Source organism: Solea solea, chromosome 2, assembly GCF_958295425.1.
Source record: "Solea solea chromosome 2, fSolSol10.1, whole genome shotgun sequence".
Lineage (NCBI taxonomy): Eukaryota > Metazoa > Chordata > Actinopteri > Pleuronectiformes > Soleidae > Solea > Solea solea.
The window spans coordinates 2,552,379-2,570,553 of record NC_081135.1 but is presented as its reverse complement, the minus strand read 5'-3'; the positions used below and the strand labels follow the sequence as shown (position 1 = coordinate 2,570,553).

The window sequence follows — 18,175 nt, the reverse complement described above, 5'->3', positions numbered from 1 at the left end:
GCTGTCACCACAGTGAGTGACAGCGCAGACAGTCGTAGTAGACCCACTTCTGTTGTTCTACACACACTCACACACACACAGACAGAGAGAGAGACCGGGGCTGAGCGGGTGAACCGTGCACCGCCGCAGCGTCTTTGCCGCACCTGTTCATCATTTCTGCACCAAACCTGGAGGCGAGGCAGCGGCTGCTCACGCGTCACATTCTTCCATGGAGGCAGCGGTGCTGAGCCCCGCGATCATGACCGAGGTGGACTGCAACAGTAACAGCGTGAACGCGGAGCTCGAGGTGAAGAAGCTCCAGGAGCTCGTGCGGAAACTGGAGCGGCAGAACGAGCAGCTGCGGTACCGCGCAAGCGGCTGCTCGGGCGACCCCAATGCGCCTGTCTCGTTCAGGCTGCCCGGCCCGCTGCCTACCCTGCAGTGCCAGGCGTCTCTGAGGGCTTTAACGCCTCCGGAGGAACCCATCGACTATTACCGCCCGCACGCAGCCGGGGATGGAGCCGCCGCTGCGGGGGAGGAGGAGGAGGAGGCGGAGGAGGCGGAGGACGCAGCAGCCAGGCCGTCGGTACTGGATGAGCTGGAGCTTCTGGACCTGGATTCCCTGCGCTGCTCAGACGAGTCTGATGAAACCTGGTAAACAGATTCTTTTTCTGCAACATATGTTAATGAAAGTCATGGCAGTTGTATGTAAATGCAACATGTACATGTATGTGAGGTGTGCACACACCTGTCCTGCACAAAGACACAAAGACACACACACACACACTGGAGGTTACTTCTCAGACACTTGTCTGCACCAGACTCCTCCTGTCTGTGAGGGACATGTTTGAATTATAATGCTCTGTTTCCTTGTTAGAGATTCTGCAGAGAAACAAACCCAAATGTTCATGTTTGCAAACAAATGCAGGAGCAGAAATCTGGCACATGTTTGTCTCCTCGTGTTTGTTTATTTATTTATTTATTTATTTATTTATTTATTGAATCAGGAGCAGGGATATGATTGGACTATAATGATGCCAGATTGTAGCTAAAGGCTATTTTGCGTCTGTTGTGTCTGAGCAGAACAAATGACACAATAATATTATCATGAGGCAGAATTCTAGCTTTTATTCACCTATTTATTTCCCATTTATTTTAATGTTGTACAAACATAAATACAGAATATAAATGGCTGATGTGACAGAAAGAAGAGCTCAGTGAAGAAAACAAAGAAAGAAAGAGAGACAGAAAAGGAAGTGACTCTGTTATATCTGTCAGGTTTTCAGTTATGTTGGAATTCCAGTTAGCCAAATCACAACATGCATTATCTCAAGGCAGAAACTTTTAGAAAGAAAGAAAAGATTAACCCAAGCAAAAAAACTCAACTCAAACATGTGCAGCATCTGCCTCGACAGGTTGGGGTGAAAGGAAAACTGGGGAGCAAAAGCAGGAGCAGATATTTAACAGTGTGACATCTTCAAAAATAAAAATAAATAAAAAGTTAAACTAAGCTCCGACACGCAGCTTTCTGAGAAGGAAATGCACTATTCTGCCGCTCAAGTCGAATCAAACTGCAACTGAGTCACAGACGAGCTGTGGATGTGCAGTCACAATACAGCAGACTGTCTGTGGAACAATCACTCGTCTGCTTTGTTTATTCAAGTAAAAATAGGTTTTGTTTTCTCCTCTTTCTTTATTTTACAATTAAACATTTTTCTTCTCCTAAAGAGGTGTATTCTCTACACGTTTTGAGATTTTCCCACTCTGGGAGGTGTTTCCAAAAAAGCCTGTGGAATACAAAATGTGTATGTGTATTCTTACACATCTAAAGTGTCCAAGGTTTTAAATGTAGGCCAGATGAGATCTTGTAAAAACGTTCTTGTCTAGTAAAAAAATAAATGCACCTACAAAAGAGTTACAATTTAATTTTCGGTAACATATTAGACATTAAAAGAAATCATCAGTTCATTGGGATATCAATAATCCATAACCTACCACGGTGCCCTTTTAATTTAACGCCCCTTCTCTTCCAAATATCTGTGCACACCACTGTGCAGCAAACATTAGTTTCGATTACTAAAATCTGCTAAATAAGGTTAGATTTGTTGATAGTGATAATAAATGGAAGTTTTTTTGTGTCAGTTTTTAGCCCCTCCCACTTCCAATGTTCCACACTTCTCCACTGAACGACTTTCACACGGAAATATTCAATCCCTGTGTTCTGGGGTTTGTTCAGGCCCTAAAAAATGTTCATTCATTTCGAGGAAAAATAATAATAAGACGAAGAAGAAAAAGAAGAACTCCTTGAGTTTCAATAAACTTTATTTGCATAGCACCTTTCATAATACAAGGATTGCAGCTCTTAAATAAACATTTAAAAAGACAAGAGATGCAAATACAACAATAAAACACAACACAGGGTGGAAGAGTCAAGAGGTTAAAACCCTGTTTTACCTTTTTAAAATAAAACATATTTTCCTTCTATTATAAAATATCTGCTGCGGTTTATTCAGCTTGAGCATCACATATACAGTGAGTGTGTTTATGTGTCAGGTCAGACTTTCACCTGATGCCAGTGCAGATTTTAATCTATAATTCAGCTTCCTCCATGTTGCCTGCAGAGTAAAGGAGGAGGTTCTGTCAGAATAATGAAGCTCACTGCAGCTCCTCTTCCTCACATCTACAAGACTCAACATCAGCTCCAGCCACAGATTTATGTGAGTCAGCAGCAGCAGCAGGAGGAGGAGGAGGAGGAGGAGGAGGCACAAAAGAAAAGATGGCGTGAAAATAGTGAGGAGGTGTTCAGAGAGAGATACGTTTCCCCGAGAGAGACACGTGTGTGTGTGAGACGAATCATAATATACTGGGACTGAAAAAACACGATGGTGTGTTTTCAGTGAAGAAAACACAAAGTATGGGAATTTCTTACTCTCATCACATCTATTTATAAATATAATAAACTGTATTGTATTTTATTTCATATATCAGCCAGTGGTTGTTCATCAGACTTTAGAAAAGCCTGTATCAGTCGACCTCTTGAGTCACTTTTATTTTGAAAGTCTGTGAAATATGATCGCAAATGTTTTTTTGTTATTTTTGCCATAATCAAGATGAAATATTAAGATCACATCACAAACCTGTAAACCAACCTCTTGCTTTTTCCCTTTTTCAGTTAAGCGGCCCTTCACTGACCAGTCTAGAAGTGCATTAGCCCCCGAGTCATTTCAGTTTGAGACGCCTGATTTTGAACGATTATTGTTAAAAGAACAGCAGATGATTTGATGTTGTTCCTGACTCTGGACTCATTTCAGGTTGTACACGTCGTCGAAAACTAAAGAGTTCACGGACGACACCGTGGCGCCACAGCAGTGGTGCCGGCAGGTTCTGGAACGTCCCAAGTCAGAGGTGGAGGCCGCTCGGCGGTCGCTCTCCCTGCGGCTGGAACAAGGTACGAGTTTAGAGTGAATAACGTGATTCTGCTGCGCGACAATAACGTCTGGGATTAAACTCAGAGTCGCGTGTCAATGAACGACTGCAACATACAACTGTGTCTCAAGGTTGGTTCTGAAAATCTGGTTTGAATTGTCCTGACTCAGCATGTGAGTAAAACCTAAAATAAAGTGCAGCTACAATTCAAGTGCTTGTGGAGCAACATGCAAAGTCACGTCAGTGTCTCTTTTTGGCATCTTGACGGTCATTTTCATGGATAATATAATCCCTGGGGATTTGACATTATTTTCGAGTAAGGCTGAACAATTAATCCAAATTTCAATAAAATGGCAAGAACCAGAACACGTTAAAGTTAATCTCATGTCTCATCTGGATCTGGGATTACCATGCTTCACCAGGAGGAGCTGGGGACCCAACCTTAGATAGAAACCTTAGATTAAACCCAATATTTATGTCCTAGATTTTGCGTTTATTGACTGGATGTTGTCAAAATGTGTCAGATTAGATTTTAGCCAAAGAGTGATAAAACCAATTTTCTGTTGCTGCCTCCAATAACATTCAGGTCAGAGCTGAAACACATTCATCACAACACTGGGACTTAATGAGGACAAGCAGGGCAGTGGACTCTCAGATTATAATCTGTCCACGTCTCACAGCTTTAAGCAGATCAGGCTCAGGTCAGCTGACCTACTGTACATGGCTGCAAGGAAACAGATTTGAGGAAGTAAAGTAGGAAAAGTGTCCGTGTCCATGTCTCCATAAATTGATGAGAGGAGACTGGAAATTGGTGTCTCTTGGCTTGCATCCAGTGTTGTCATGGTTACTTGACAATACACCAAGAAAAGAGCAGATCCAGATTTTTAGCGAGTCTCTTTGTAATGTGTGTGTGAATGTGACGGCTCCCACGGTTCTTTATCAGAGCAGGAAGTTTAACACCCAGGAATAATGAGAGGAGCTGGTGTCAGACTCACCAGCGTGGGTCTTCCCACGCTTTGAGAGTCACTCACCAGGTCGTTTTTCACAGGAAATAAGTCTTTGTTGGTAATTGTTGTGCTTTTTTTTCAACATCTTATGTTGTCAGAAATTTACACTAGAGATGCACAATATTGGATTGATTTTTTTGGCAAAATCCAATATGCCCATATATCGGCTTAAGCCGGTATGTCAAAAAATGGCTGTAGGGGGCGCTATCGCAGAAGTCAAGGAGGTAATAGCAGCTTTTTCAACCTATTATTTTAGTCATTAGTCATATTGGCCGGTGTGTAATAATATCTGATCATAAATTTTAAAGACAATTTCGTGCATCCTTTTGCACCAATAACATCTTTGACATTTCAAACTGCTCTAATTAACAGCACTGTTTGCTTTAGCCTAAAAAAAAAAAAGTCGGCCAGTCTATTTTATACTGGACTAAAATATCAAACATTGATTTGATTGGAAAATTCACAGTTAACTTCAGATAAACAGTATCTGTTTGCTAGTACCTGTTTGCTAGTATCCGTTTGCTGATGCCCTTTTGCCAGTACCTGTTTGCTGGTATCCGTTTGCAATTCCCTTTTTGCTGGTACCCGTTTGCTGGTACCGTTTGCTGGTACCCGTTTGCTGGTACCCGTTTGCTAGTACCCGTTTGTTAGTATCTGTTTGCTAGTACCTGTTTGCTGATGCCCTTTTGCCAGTACCTGTTTGCTGGTACCCGTTTGCTGGTACCCGTTTGCTAGTACCCGTTTGCTAGTACCCGTTTGCTAGTATCTGTTTGCTAGTACCTGTTTGCTAGTATCCGTTTGCTGATGCCCTTTTGCCAGTACCTGTTTGCTGGTATCCGTTTGCAATTCCCTTTTTGCTGGTACCCGTTTGCTGGTACCCATTTGCTAGTACCCGTTTGCTGGTACCTGTTTGCTAGTACCCGTTTGCTAGTATCTGTTTGCTAGTATCTGTTTGCTAGTATCCGTTTACTAGTATCCGTTTGCTAGTACCCGTTTGCTGGTACCTGTTTGCTGGTATCTGTTTGCTAGTACCCGTTTGCTGGTACCTGTTTGCTGGTATCTGTTTGCTAGTACCTGTTTGCTGATGCCCTTTTGCCAGTACCTGTTTGCTGGTACCCGTTTGCTGGTACCCGTTTGCTAGTACCCGTTTGCTAGTACCCGTTTGCTAGTATCTGTTTGCTAGTACCTGTTTGCTAGTATCCGTTTGCTGATGCCCTTTTGCCAGTACCTGTTTGCTGGTATCCGTTTGCAATTCCCTTTTTGCTGGTACCCGTTTGCTGGTACCCATTTGCTAGTACCCGTTTGCTGGTACCTGTTTGCTAGTACCCGTTTGCTAGTATCTGTTTGCTAGTATCTGTTTGCTAGTATCCGTTTACTAGTATCCGTTTGCTAGTACCCGTTTGCTGGTACCTGTTTGCTGGTATCTGTTTGCTAGTACCCGTTTGCTGGTACCTGTTTGCTGGTATCTGTTTGCTAGTACCTGTTTGCTGGTACCTGTTTGCTAGTACCTGTTTGCTAGTACCTGTTTGCTGGTATCTGTTTGCTAGTACCTGTTTGCTGGTATCTGTTTGCTAGTAGCTGTTTGCTAGTATCCGTTTACTGGTTTCTGCCTCTGTGCTCTGAAGTTGGTCGGCGGTTGCCAGAGCCTGTGCAACAGTTAAAGCTGCAGAGGAATCCTCCCACCTGCTCTCCGCCTGCTGTCTCCTGCCTGAGGTTGAGTACAGTGGAAGTGGGAGAGCGAGCGGTTGCCTTGGAAACAGTTTACATGAAAGGGTTGCACCCGCTTCTTAGCTAAGTGGCTTGTATTCACATTAGCTGTGTCTCAGTTCGAGGGCCTTCAGATGGTGCATTTGAAGGCTGGTTGTGAACACAGGAAATAGCCCTCTTTGTGTTTGGGTGGTTCAGAAACACACACACACACACACACACACCTGTATGTTCATTTCTGCCTCTGTGAATAGAGTGTGTGTGTGTGTGTGTGTGTGTGGTTCTGAATATGGCTTTGTGTTTGGTGCTGAGCACATGTGGAGCCGACAAATGGAGCAGTCGGTGACAGACACAGATGATGATGAGGTAATTGTCCTTTGTTCAGGACAGTGTGTGCGCGTGTGTGTGCGTGTGTAGCTTTTGTCTTCTGTTGGTAGCTCAGTGGTAGAGCCAGACATCTTATAACTGGAAGGTTGTGGGTTAGATTCCAGGCTCCACTATTCTTCATGCTCATGTGTGAGTGAATGGGTGTAAATGCCAACTCTTTGGATAATTGATTGATCAGTGTGTGAGTGTTTTGTTTTTTTTAAGCTTCTTAAATGTGAATATTGTCTGGTTTCTTTGTTCCATATCACAAAGAAATCATTAAAACTCAATCATTTGGGTTTGTGGACACAATGACACCTTTGAGAACATCGTCATTTTCAACATTTTCTGAATTTTCAAAACAATTAGTTGATTAATTGATGATGAAAATAATCATCAGTTGCAGCCCTGAACAGCAATACGCCATTTTATAATCAATCAATACTGGTCAGTTAAGCCAGAACAAGTTAATATTTATCATAATAATAATCATATTTATTTTAAACTAAATGACTGCACTACACTGAAGATTATTTTATGTATGTTTATATGTAAAACAAAAAACCCACAATAACCTTTTTTTTAAGATATTCACTTACACTTTAAGGTGACCAATCAATCTGACCATGATTTAATAACAAATGATGTTAATATCTGCTCCCTCTCTGCTCTCCATCCTCAGTCTCCAGGTGGCGTAGCTCCCTGACAAGCCCCTCCCCCTCCTCCTGCTCCTCCTCCCCCGGTCCCATCCGTCGAGTTGCAGGAGTGTCCCCCATCAGCGCCCCCCAGTGTTCCACTCCACTGCCGTCGGAGAGACACAGTAACCAAACAACGGCACGCGTGTCTCCTGCGTCACACTCAGGTCTTTCTGGTATAAAAAGCAACATTTATCAACTTTATCAACCTTTTATAATACTTATATTAATATTTGTGTGTATTTTATATTAAAGTGCTTCTTATAACTGCAAGATAAGACGATGACCTTTCACATATTTGCAGCAGTGTTTCATGATCAGTAGTTCTGCTTCAATTCCTGCTCTGGAACATCCCTCCCTTCCTCAGCTCCATCCTTCTCCTCCCCGCTCCACCCAGTCCTCCATCGGACGCTGAGTCCCGTGGGGAAGGACTTGTCCTCTGTAGCCGACAGGACTCCCACGTTCCTCCCTCATCCACTCAGCAGAAGTAAGAGTCACTGCTGCTTTGTGTCCTCTTTCCCTGTGTCTGTTTTTCCATGTTAAAAACGATTCAATTCCAGGTTTTTCAGGTCTCAAACGGACCAGAATGCACTCAGACGGCATATGAATGAACATTCTTGAAATGGTACACATCCCAGAAGAGGCTTCAGGCCTTGAGTGTGAACACGTGACACATTCACTTGCTTTATTAGCGATGGAAAAATGACTGTTGTGTTCCAGAAGCAGCGCAGGGCAAAGCTGCAGGGGAACATAATGAGGACGTGGGTCTTTTTGCTTAAAGCAGCAGAACGTTTCTTCTTCCTCGGATAGTGACCCACATCGAAATCCTAAATCCATCCTTTGCTGGCCAAAAAACAGCATGACAGTCAGTTATTGTGAAATAAAATTCCATGTTTGCACAAGCGTACACGGCAGTTTGTGCTATCGGAAAAATATCTTATCTTATCTTATCTTATATTATCTTAAAAGGGCCAATAGTTTCCATTCTTTTGGCCTGTTTTTGGACATTGAGACAAAAAAAACTCAAACAAATGTTGTTTTAAATATGTTTGTAACTGTTCAAATGTTAAATTTAACACACAAAAATCTGATACAGTGTTTTTTTCTAAATAAAACCTTTTGTTTTTCTTCATTTTAAATTGTCAGTACACTATTTCAACAGGCAGTAAACTGTAAAATAAGATTTTGAAAGTTATTCTGGAAAAATGGGCAAAAAAGCACTGACTCACCTTTTATGGTTAAAATAATTCTACATGTTGAGGCTTAGGTGTTTTTAAGGGGGATTTTTTTACATTTAAATTAAACCCAGAGCCACAGGTTTCAGAAGTGATTTAAATAAACGAGTATAATGTGTTCTCATCCTCCATCAGAGGATACTTACAAGGAAACTGAACGTAGCTCAGCAGCACTGTCTCTGTGAGGAGGTGAAATGAGATCGAGGAGCAGGAAATTGACACGAATCTTTTTTTTTTTTTTTTACATTAAGGTCGCAGCCTGAGACGCTCGGCGCTCAGTCCTCAGTCGTCCATGGACAGCGACCTCGGTGCGTCAGAGGTGGAGGACGACTCCATCGCTCTGGGATACAAACTGCACGACCTCACCGACGTCCAGGTCATGGCGCGGCTGCAGGAGGAGAGTGAGTTATTTATAGGCTCAGACTCCACGCGTCTAATGATAGTGTTTTTGCCTTCAGAGTTTGGTGTGTTATTAAAAACTGCACGGCCGTGTTCTTTATTTTAGGCCAGTGGTTACAGAGCTACAGGAACATGTGGTAAAAGTAGGGCACTGCATCACAATACCTGGAAAGGAGGCAACACAGTAGTTAATACTTTGACTTTATTTGATCAGGTTTGTAAGTTTTGTTCACAGCTTAAATGTAAACTGTGTAAATCTGGTCAAATCATCATGTGTATGAGTGACATTGGAGCAGTTTTGAGTAGTTTCTGTTCAAAAATACACTTTCATTCCTCAGACACATTTTCACTGAGTATCAAATAAGGATTAAAGTTCAGTGACCAGCTTTCAAATATGATTTAATCTGCATTTCAGGCTAAAATTAAGACATTTATTTGATATTATTCTGTATTTTCTGCCTTGACTGTGTCAGTGAACGCCTCTTCCCTTCCTCCCTGACTCTCTGTCCATTGTTCCTCCTTTCTAATATTTTAACACGTGACCCCAGATCTCAGAGCTCATCGCTACTTCAGCTTCATTAACCCGAGGAGGTGATGATTCTGTCTGTGTGTGTCTGTGTGTGTGTGTGTCTGTGTGTGCGTGTGTTTGCCCGCTCGCCCTCACATCTCCCCCACCGCAGGTCTAAGGCAGGACTACGCCAGCACGTCGTCGTCCCTGCTGGCCAACCGCCGCAGCCAGAGCTTCAGCTTCCAGCTCAGCCAGCTCAGCGCCGGGCCCGACCTGGAGGAGGAAGACGAGGAGGAGGACGACGAAGACTACGGCCTCCTGCCGCCGCCGCAGCCGCGCCTCACCCGCCTGCCGCACTCGCACACCTTCTCCAGCATCAGAGACTGGCGAAGAAGCACAAGCTCCCTGTGCACGCCTCCTTCCACTCCCTCAACCCCCCCACACCCTTCTGTTGGCTTCGCCTTTCAACCTCTGTCCCAAACCCAGGGACTGGGTCTGGGTCTGGGTCTGGGACTGGGCAACCTCTGCGCATCCGAGCATCAGGGCTTCAGACCAGGATCAGGTATATCTCTTATATCCTACATGAAGACAACTGAAGTAAACCCTTTTATTCTGATCAGAACTAATGAGATGATCTCTGTTTCTATGTTGTGTATGTGGAATGTTTTTGGGGACACGTCTGCGTCCTGTTTAGCCGAATTTGAGAGTAAGTTGACATTATTTTCTGCTACTATTTAACTTTCTAAACGCCATGATACAATTTATTTATCATTTTAAGAAGCATCCCATGTTTGCCGTCACACACTGACCACACTCTGACCACACTGACCACACACTGACCACCGATGCTCTAACCACTTAATAATAACTCTGTCTAAGCCTCTTGTACAACTGAGCTTAAAGCTCTCAGACTGGAGTGTTTCCATTCTGAGGCGACGGCGAGAGTTTGATGGGATTAGCGTTAAGAGCGGAGAGCTTTGTGTCTCCTACAGGGAAAAAAATAAATAAAAAATAGTGCATGAGAAAACTTCTTGTTGTGTTGTCGTGTCTCTCTGTTAGATAAGCTGCGGAGGAGCATGCCGAACCTGGTCCGAACTCCCAGCATGCCCAGTGTGCCCAGCCCAGCCCTTTCCAGTGCTTCGCCTTGTTTGCTTCGCAGCAGCCTGAGTTTTGACTCGTCCAGCGGCCTCGCTCGGCTGCAGTCCTCCAGTAAGTGACGACACTTCTTTCTTTTCTCCTTTATGTAACTTCAATTCAAACTTCTTTTTTTTCTGAAATGAAATTATTATTATGTGAATAAGATTACGACTTTATTCTCAGAATATTACGACTTTATTCTCAAGATTACGACTTTATTCTCGTAATAATTCAAATTTATTCTCATATTACGACTTTATTCTCATAATATTACAAATTTATTCTCATATTACAACTTTATTCTCATAATATTACAAATTTATTCTCAAACGTTGTTTGATGTATTTATGGGATGTACGGCCAAGTCTGTTGTTTTACGCCTAGTGTCCTTTGAACTTCGTGTGTGTGTGTATGTGTGTGGGTGTGTGAGTGAGTGTGAGACAGTCAAACATTAACACTTGAATGAATCAAACACAGATTGATCTCTAATCACTGATTTTACTACTTTGAATAAAAAGTGACAGTGAAAATGTTTTACACGAGTGAAAAATAAACAAGCAGAAGAATCAGACACGTCAAAGAGAACCTGGTTCAGTTCTCTGCACTGTCCCTGCTGTTTGTCTCTAACTGCTCTGTTCCTCTGTCACACAAACCTTCACTGGTAACACCTTCACTGGAAGAGCATCATCGTCTCCAGTGTTAATGAATGGAAACACGGTGTGTGTGAAAGTGTGTGTGTGTCTGTGTATGAGTGTGTTAGTATCCGGATCAGAGAAGGACAGTTGTCCCCCGTCCCAGTCCAGAGTCACTCTGAACTTCTGGATCTTGTTCTTCAGCTGGAGAACAGAGACTTCACCTGATGACCCTGTGTGGTATTTATCTTCATATAAAGTTATCCCCCATAATCCAGACCGTATGTCTCTTTCTTTCCTCTGGGAAGACTCTAAAACTCCCACTGTCCAAAATTTGTTGTCTCCAACCTGGACGTCCCAGCTGTGAGTTCCTGAGTTAAAACCCTCAGAGCTCAGGACACTGATGTTACGATCCATCCTCTCTGGATTGTCAGGAACCTTCTGTCTGGATCCTCGTCTCACACTGGTCAGATCTTCAGACAGGATGAGTCTTGGATGAGCAGTGTTTGGGTCCAGAACCACAGGACTGTAGGAGACCACGTCCTTCATCTTGTTCCAGATGTTGAAGGCCAGGTTGCCCAGGTGTTTGGCCTCATCTATCAGAGCTCCTGAGTGCAGATGTGGCTCCAGCAGGGGGCGCTGCTGCACTCTGTCCACTGCAGCCTTGTAGCTGAGCAGGAAGGAAACGTCTTCAGCTCTCAGCTCGTCCTCTGTGGCTCTGACTGTATCTGATAGAGCGTCTCTCTCTCTGCTCAGAGCCTCCATCTTCTCCTTCATCATGTGACTCTTCCGCTCCTCTTCCTCCCTCAGTGCAGCCATCCTGGTCTCCTCTTCCTCTTCTAGAAACTGATGAAGCTTCTTAAACTGCTCCTTCATGCGTGTCTCTGTGTGTCGGGCCTGGACTTTAATGTGATCTGCTGTTTGATCAAACTTCACCTGAACTTCTTCCAGACTCTTTAAGTTCTTCTTGAGGGTCTCCAGAGTTTCCTGTAGTTGCTTCTTGGGTTGTTGTGCAGCTTCATCGATGGGTCTGATCTTGTGGCCGCTGTGTTTTTCTGAATCTCTGCAGACGAGACACACTGGCTGCTGATGGTCCAGACAGAAGAGTCTGAGTTTCTCTGAGTGCTGACTGCAGAGAACCTCTGAAGACCTCTGACTTCTCTCCTGTAAGAAGGTCTCACACGTGTTCTTTAAAACCAGGTTACACGGTGGGTCCATTGAAGCCCTTCTCTTACAAATAGGACAGTCTGTTGTTGGTCTGTCCTTCCACCATCTCTTCACACAGTCTTTACAGAAGCTGTGGCTACAGGACAGAACCACAGGATCTCTGAAGACCTCCTGACAGACCGGACAGCAGAGATCCTCCTCTAATCTGGAGGCCATTATGTCTGTGATAGTAGCTGAAAACAGAGCAGGCACAGAGTGGTCAGTCACATGGTCAGGACTCCCTCCTCCTCTACTGACGTCACTGAAGTTCACTTTGAGTGGAGGTTTTTGTCAAACTCACCTTCAGTGTGTGGACAAGTGGGCGAAGCAGCAGTGTCTTCTTTCTTGTAGCTGGACTCCGAGGACGTGTGTCAATCTGCGTCTCTTCACTCACCGACGACGACTGACTGTTTCCTGGTTCATGTCAGATGAGTCAGGTGAGGGGGCGGAGCCTGCTGCTGTCACCACGAGTGTTCAAGGTTCATGGAGTCTTTATTATCCTGGAGGAACTATTGATGAACAACCAGCAGCTCTCTGTCCAGGGTAAAGGTCTCCTGGAGCTCCACCAGGGTCAAACTCCCCTAACACCACAGTGAAGAGACACCATCAACCTCCTCAAACACTTGAGCCAGTGCACTTTGACCTTCACACAGTCCTCTAAAACGTCCACCAGTTGATTTGTTTTTTGTTGTACTTTATTTATCCTCTTGGGGAAATTACTTCTCTGCATTTAACCCATCCTCGACTAGAAACCTTCCTAGAACTAGGTGCAGGGGCGCAGCCTCTGAGAAGAGCCCAGGGAGCAAATGGGGGGTTTGGGTACCTTGCTCAGGGAAAAATTACGACTTCATTCTCCAAAAGATGACGACTTTATTCTCGAAAGATTACGACTTTATTCTTGAAAGATTACAACTTTATTCTTGAAAGATTACGACTTTATTCTCGGAAAATTACGACTTTATTCTTGAAAGATTACGACTTTATTCTCGAAAGATGACGACTTTATTCTCGAAAGATGACGACTTTATTCTTGAAAGATTACGACTTTATTCTTAAAAGATTACGACTTTATTCTCGAAAGATTACAACTTTATTCTCGAAAAATTACGACTTTATTCTTGAAAGATTACGACTTTATTCTCATAATATTAATTTTATTCTCATAAAATTACGACTTTATTCTCATAAAATGACGGCTTTATTCTCGAAAGATCACAACTTTATTCTCAAAAGATTATGACTTTATTCTCATATTACGAAAAAGGTGTATTGGACTATGATTTCTTTTTACCGCCACCCCCTCCCAGTTCCCTCCCCAGGTCAGCTTCAAAACAGAGTCCAGAGTGTCGGGAATTTCTCGTCCTTGTCACGGCAGCCACTAAAGGCCACTGCCTACGTCAGTCCCACCATCAAGGGCTCGACCTCCACCAGCCTCCAGTCTCTGAACAGCAACAGTGGGACAAACAGTGGGATCCCTTACCTCAGCAAACCTGCCGGCGGAGGTGGGACTTCCACCAGTTCCACACCCAACACTCCCCGCAGAAGCCTTCCCCGGCCCGCCTCCTTTGTGGGCATCACAAGCTCCACCCCTCGCAGCAAGGTTTCCCAACCAGCACGAAGGTTGTCTTTTTATATCTTAATAAAAACATGAATAATATTGATTTTATATCATCAGCCTCGCTGAATGCATGCCACAATTAGTATATTATGCACATGTTTTACCTATTTTGTGTCCTCAAATTAGTGTTTCATGGCCACAAATTAATATTTTGTGCATGTTTTACCTATTTGAAAAAACACTCGTGGCTACAAAATACTAATTTGTGGCCATGGGTGTTTTTTTTCCCCATGTATATTTTCTACATTACATTACATTTATAAAACATCTCAGTATTGGAAATAGATTATTTTGAATAGGCCTGAATTGTTTTAATCATGATCCATGTTCCTGTTTTTCTTCCTCAGTTTACTGACGCCTCCAAAGACCTTGTCCACCCTCAGTGCCCTTCGTGACAGCACCTGGAAAGACGGCTGTTACTGACGAGAGGTTGAGCAGGAAGTGGGCGGTGCAGTGTCTCCCCGCTGGCTGGGGTAAACCTGCCACACCTCCAATACCGAGTTTTCCATTTTTTACACTGACTGGGTTTGACCAAAAAGTAAAAAACTTACCTTAAATATGAGATCCTGCATAGAATAGAATAGAAAAGTTTGCTGTCACTACACGAACACATCGTTTGATTCTATGCAGAATATTCTGGAGCTGTTGACTGAGTTTGTTCCGTGCCAAGTGGGAGACGTTTCCTGTTGCTCTTGTGCAATAAAACACTGGCTGTAGGTTCCCAGTATTTACTAAAGAGGGCTGCCAATTTTTATTAAGAGCTTCACAGTTCTCTATTTATTCATGTTTTAGTTTTAAATTTTTAGATTAATCAGGTGTTTTTCCTGTGGCGACGAGAGCCAACGATGCTGCTAAAATGTTTTCAGTCCCGTTTACTTTGGGCACACTTGGTGTAATTTTTCTTTTTTTAAATCGAATTATTAAAGTATTTATTTGTGTACAAAGTTAAATATTAAGTGTGCACACATAATAATCTATATTGATGAGATATAAGTGCATTTTTTGAATGTGTCTTAATGTGTTTACAAGATTTGTCTCACACTTTAAAAACGGTTGTTGTTGTTGTTGCACTTAACAAATTCACTGATGTTTTTCTTGTTGTCACCACTAATGTTTGCACTAATGTTTTACATTTCACAGTTGGACACAAAGTCATGTTGCACCCTTTTGTTTCCAATATTTGACTTATATTTCTTAATGACCTTTAACCCTGGCACATTTTAAAAAAAGAATCTTCTGTAAACAGTGTTGGACAGAATGACTGAAATATTTTAATAAATGACAAAATACTTTGCCTCTTTCTTTACTTTTGTGGGGTTAAAAACAAGGAAAACAATAAAAATCGAATCTATCACTTTGTTTTTAGCAGTCATGCAGACGAGGTGGATTTTGATTTATCTAATGACGCCATCTAGTGGTAGAATTTAAATTGGCTTGTCTTGCAGGGGAAAGAAAACACAAAAACTGAATACTTTGCATTTTTTTGTAAATGCAAAAAGGAGTGCCTGCTCCTGCAAGGCATTCTAGTGAAAACTCCCTAAGGTCAAAGTCATAGTATAGTATGTCGTCCAAAATCACTCAAAAAAGTCATAGTATAGTATGTCGTCCAAAATCAGTCAAAAACGTCATAGGTTAGTATGTGGTCCAAAATCGGTCACAAAAGTCATAGGTTAGTATGTCGTCCAAAATCAGTCCAAAAAGTCATAGGTTAGTATGTCTTCCAAAATCAGTCAAAAACGTCATAGGTTAGTATGTCGTCCAAAATCAGTCCAAAAAGTCATAGGTTAGTATGTCGTCCAAAATCTGTCAAAAAAGTCATAGGTTAGTATGTTGTCCAAAATCTGTCAAAAAAGTCATAGGTTAGTATGTTGTCCAAAATCAGTCAAAAACGTCATAGGTTAGTATGTCGTCCAAAATCATTCCAAAAAGTCATAGGTTAGTATGTCGTCTAAAATCAGTCCAAAAAGTCATAGGTTAGTATGTTGTCCAAAATCTGTCAAAAAAGTCATAGGTTAGTATGTCGTCCGAAATCAGTCCAAAAAGTCATAGGTTAGTATGTTGTCCAAAATCAGTCAAAAACATCATAGGTTAGTATGTCGTCCAAAATCCATCAAAAAAGTCATAGTATAGTATGTCTTCCAAAATCAGTCAAAAACGTCATAGGTTAGTATGTCGTCCAAAATCAGTCAAAAAAGTCATAGGTTAGTATGTCGTCCAAAATCAGTCAAAAAGTCATAGGTTAGTATGTCGTCCAAAATCAGTGACAAAAGTCATAGGTTAGTATGTCGTCCAAAATCAGTTAAAAACATCATAGGTTAGTATGTCGTCCAAAATCCATCAAAAAAGTCATAGTATAGTATGTCTTCCAAAATCAGTCAAAAACGTCATAGGTTAGTATGTCGTCCAAAATCAGTCAAAAAAGTCATAGGTTAGTATGTTGTCCAAAATCTTTCAAAAAAGTCATAGGTTAGTATGTCGTCCAAAATCAGTCAAAAAGTCATAGGTTAGTATGTCGTCCAAAATCAGTGACAAAAGTCATAGGTTAGTATGTCTTCCAAAATCAGTCAAAAAAGTCATAGGTTAGTATGTCGTCCAAAATCAGTCAAAAACGTCATAGGTTAGTATGTCATCCAAAATCGGTCAAAAAGTCATAGGTTAGTATGTCGTCCAAAATCAGTGACAAAAGTCATAGGTTAGTATGTCGTCCAAAATCACTCAAAAACATCATAGGTTAGTATGTCGTCCAAAATCCATCAAAAAAGTCATAGTATAGTATGTCTTCCAAAATCAGTCAAAAACGTCATAGGTTAGTATGTCGTCCAAAATCAGTCAAAAAAGTCATAGGTTAGTATGTTGTCCAAAATCTTTCAAAAAAGTCATAGGTTAGTATGTCGTCCAAAATCAGTCAAAAAGTCATAGGTTAGTATGTCGTCCAAAATCAGTGACAAAAGTCATAGGTTAGTATGTCTTCCAAAATCAGTCAAAAAAGTCATAGGTTAGTATGTCGTCCAAAATCAGTCAAAAACGTCATAGGTTAGTATGTCGTCCAAAATCGGTCAAAAAGTCATAGGTTAGTATGTCGTCCAAAATCAGTGACAAAAGTCATAGGTTAGTATGTTGTCCAAAATCTTTCAAAAAAGTCATAGGTTAGTATGTCGTCCAAAATCAGTCAAAAAGTCATAGGTTAGTATGTCGTCCAAAATCAGTGACAAAAGTCATAGGTTAGTATGTTGTCCAAAATCTGTCAAAAAAGTCATAGGTTAGTATGTCGTCCGAAATCAGTCCAAAAAGTCATAGGTTAGTATGTCGTCCAAAATCAGTCAAAAACGTCATAGGTTAGTATGTGGTCCAAAATCGGTCACAAAAGTCATAGGTTAGTATGTCGTCCAAAATCAGTCCAAAAAGTCATAGGTTAGTATGTCGTCCAAAATCATTCCAAAAAGTCATAGGTTAGTATGTCGTCCAAAATCTGTCAAAAAAGTCATAAGTTAGTATGTCTTCCAAAATCAGTCAAAAACGTCATAGTATAGTATGTCGTCCAAAATCAGTCACAAAAGTCATAGGTTAGTATGTCGTCCGAAATCGGTCAAAAAGTCATAGGTTAGTATGTCGTCCAAATTCTGTCAAAAAAGTCATAGGTTAGTATGTCGTCCAAAATCCATCAAAAAAATCATAGTATAGTATGTCTTCCAAAATCAGTCAAAAACGTCATAGTATAGTATGTCGTCCAAAATTAGTCAAAAAAGTCATAGGTTAGTATGTCTTCCAAAATCAGTCAAAAACGTCATAGTATAGTATGTCGTCCAAAATCAGTCACAAAAGTCATAGGTTAGTATGTCGTCCGAAATCGGTCAAAAAGTCATAGGTTAGTATGTCATCAAAATTCTGTCAAAAAAGTCATAGGTTAGTATGTCGTCCGAAATCAGTCCAAAAAGTCATTGGTTAGTATGTTGTCCAAAATCTGTCAAAAAAGTCATAGGTTAGTATGTCGTCCAAAATCACTCAAAAAAGTCACAGTTTAGTATGTCGTCCAAAATCACTCAAAAAAGTCATAGTATTGTATGTTGTCCAAAATCAGTCAAAAACGTCATAGGTTAGTATGTCGTCCGAAATCGGTCAAAAAGTCATAGGATAGTATGTCGTCCAAAATCAGTCACAAAAGTCATAGGTTAGTATGTCGTCCAAAATTAGTCAAAAAAGTCAAAGTATAGTATGATGTCCAAAATACATCGAAAAAGTCATAGTATAGTATGTCATCCA

At 41.7% G+C, this 18,175-nt stretch overlaps 2 protein-coding genes across 2 annotated transcripts; one reads left to right on the top strand and one right to left on the bottom strand.

Annotated features, from left to right (window-relative positions):
* Window positions 1-10: 10 nt before the first annotated feature.
* On the top strand, window positions 11-15,209 carry LOC131455351 (SLAIN motif-containing protein 1-like). The gene is made up of 10 exons (XM_058622924.1): window positions 11-633; window positions 3,291-3,427; window positions 7,168-7,356; window positions 7,548-7,667; window positions 8,667-8,816; window positions 9,495-9,884; window positions 10,017-10,028; window positions 10,382-10,531; window positions 13,605-13,917; window positions 14,263-15,209. The coding sequence occupies exons 1-10, from the start codon at window positions 209-211 to the stop codon at window positions 14,336-14,338; spliced, it is 1,962 nt and encodes a 653-aa protein (XP_058478907.1). The 5' UTR covers window positions 11-208; the 3' UTR covers window positions 14,339-15,209.
* Window positions 10,938-12,686, bottom strand: LOC131455352 (nuclear factor 7, brain-like). Its single transcript, XM_058622925.1, has 2 exons — window positions 12,599-12,686; window positions 10,938-12,491 (listed from the first exon to the last, which is right to left on the bottom strand). The coding sequence occupies exon 2, from the start codon at window positions 12,472-12,474 to the stop codon at window positions 11,083-11,085; it is 1,392 nt and encodes a 463-aa protein (XP_058478908.1). The 5' UTR covers window positions 12,475-12,491; window positions 12,599-12,686; the 3' UTR covers window positions 10,938-11,082.
* Window positions 15,210-18,175: the final 2,966 nt, after the last annotated feature.

Excerpts from the sequence above, each read along its gene's own strand:
- LOC131455351 (XM_058622924.1), top strand. The coding sequence starts at position 209 with ATGGAGGCAGCGGTGCTGAGCCCCGCGATCATGACCGAGGTGGACTGC. Across the intron at positions 634-3,290 it reads GACGAGTCTGATGAAACCTG|GTTGTACACGTCGTCGAAAA; the intron begins GTAAACAGATTC and ends GACTCATTTCAG. Across the intron at positions 10,532-13,604 it reads CGCTCGGCTGCAGTCCTCCA|TTCCCTCCCCAGGTCAGCTT; the intron begins GTAAGTGACGAC and ends ACCCCCTCCCAG.
- LOC131455352 (XM_058622925.1), bottom strand. The coding sequence starts at position 12,474 with ATGGCCTCCAGATTAGAGGAGGATCTCTGCTGTCCGGTCTGTCAGGAG.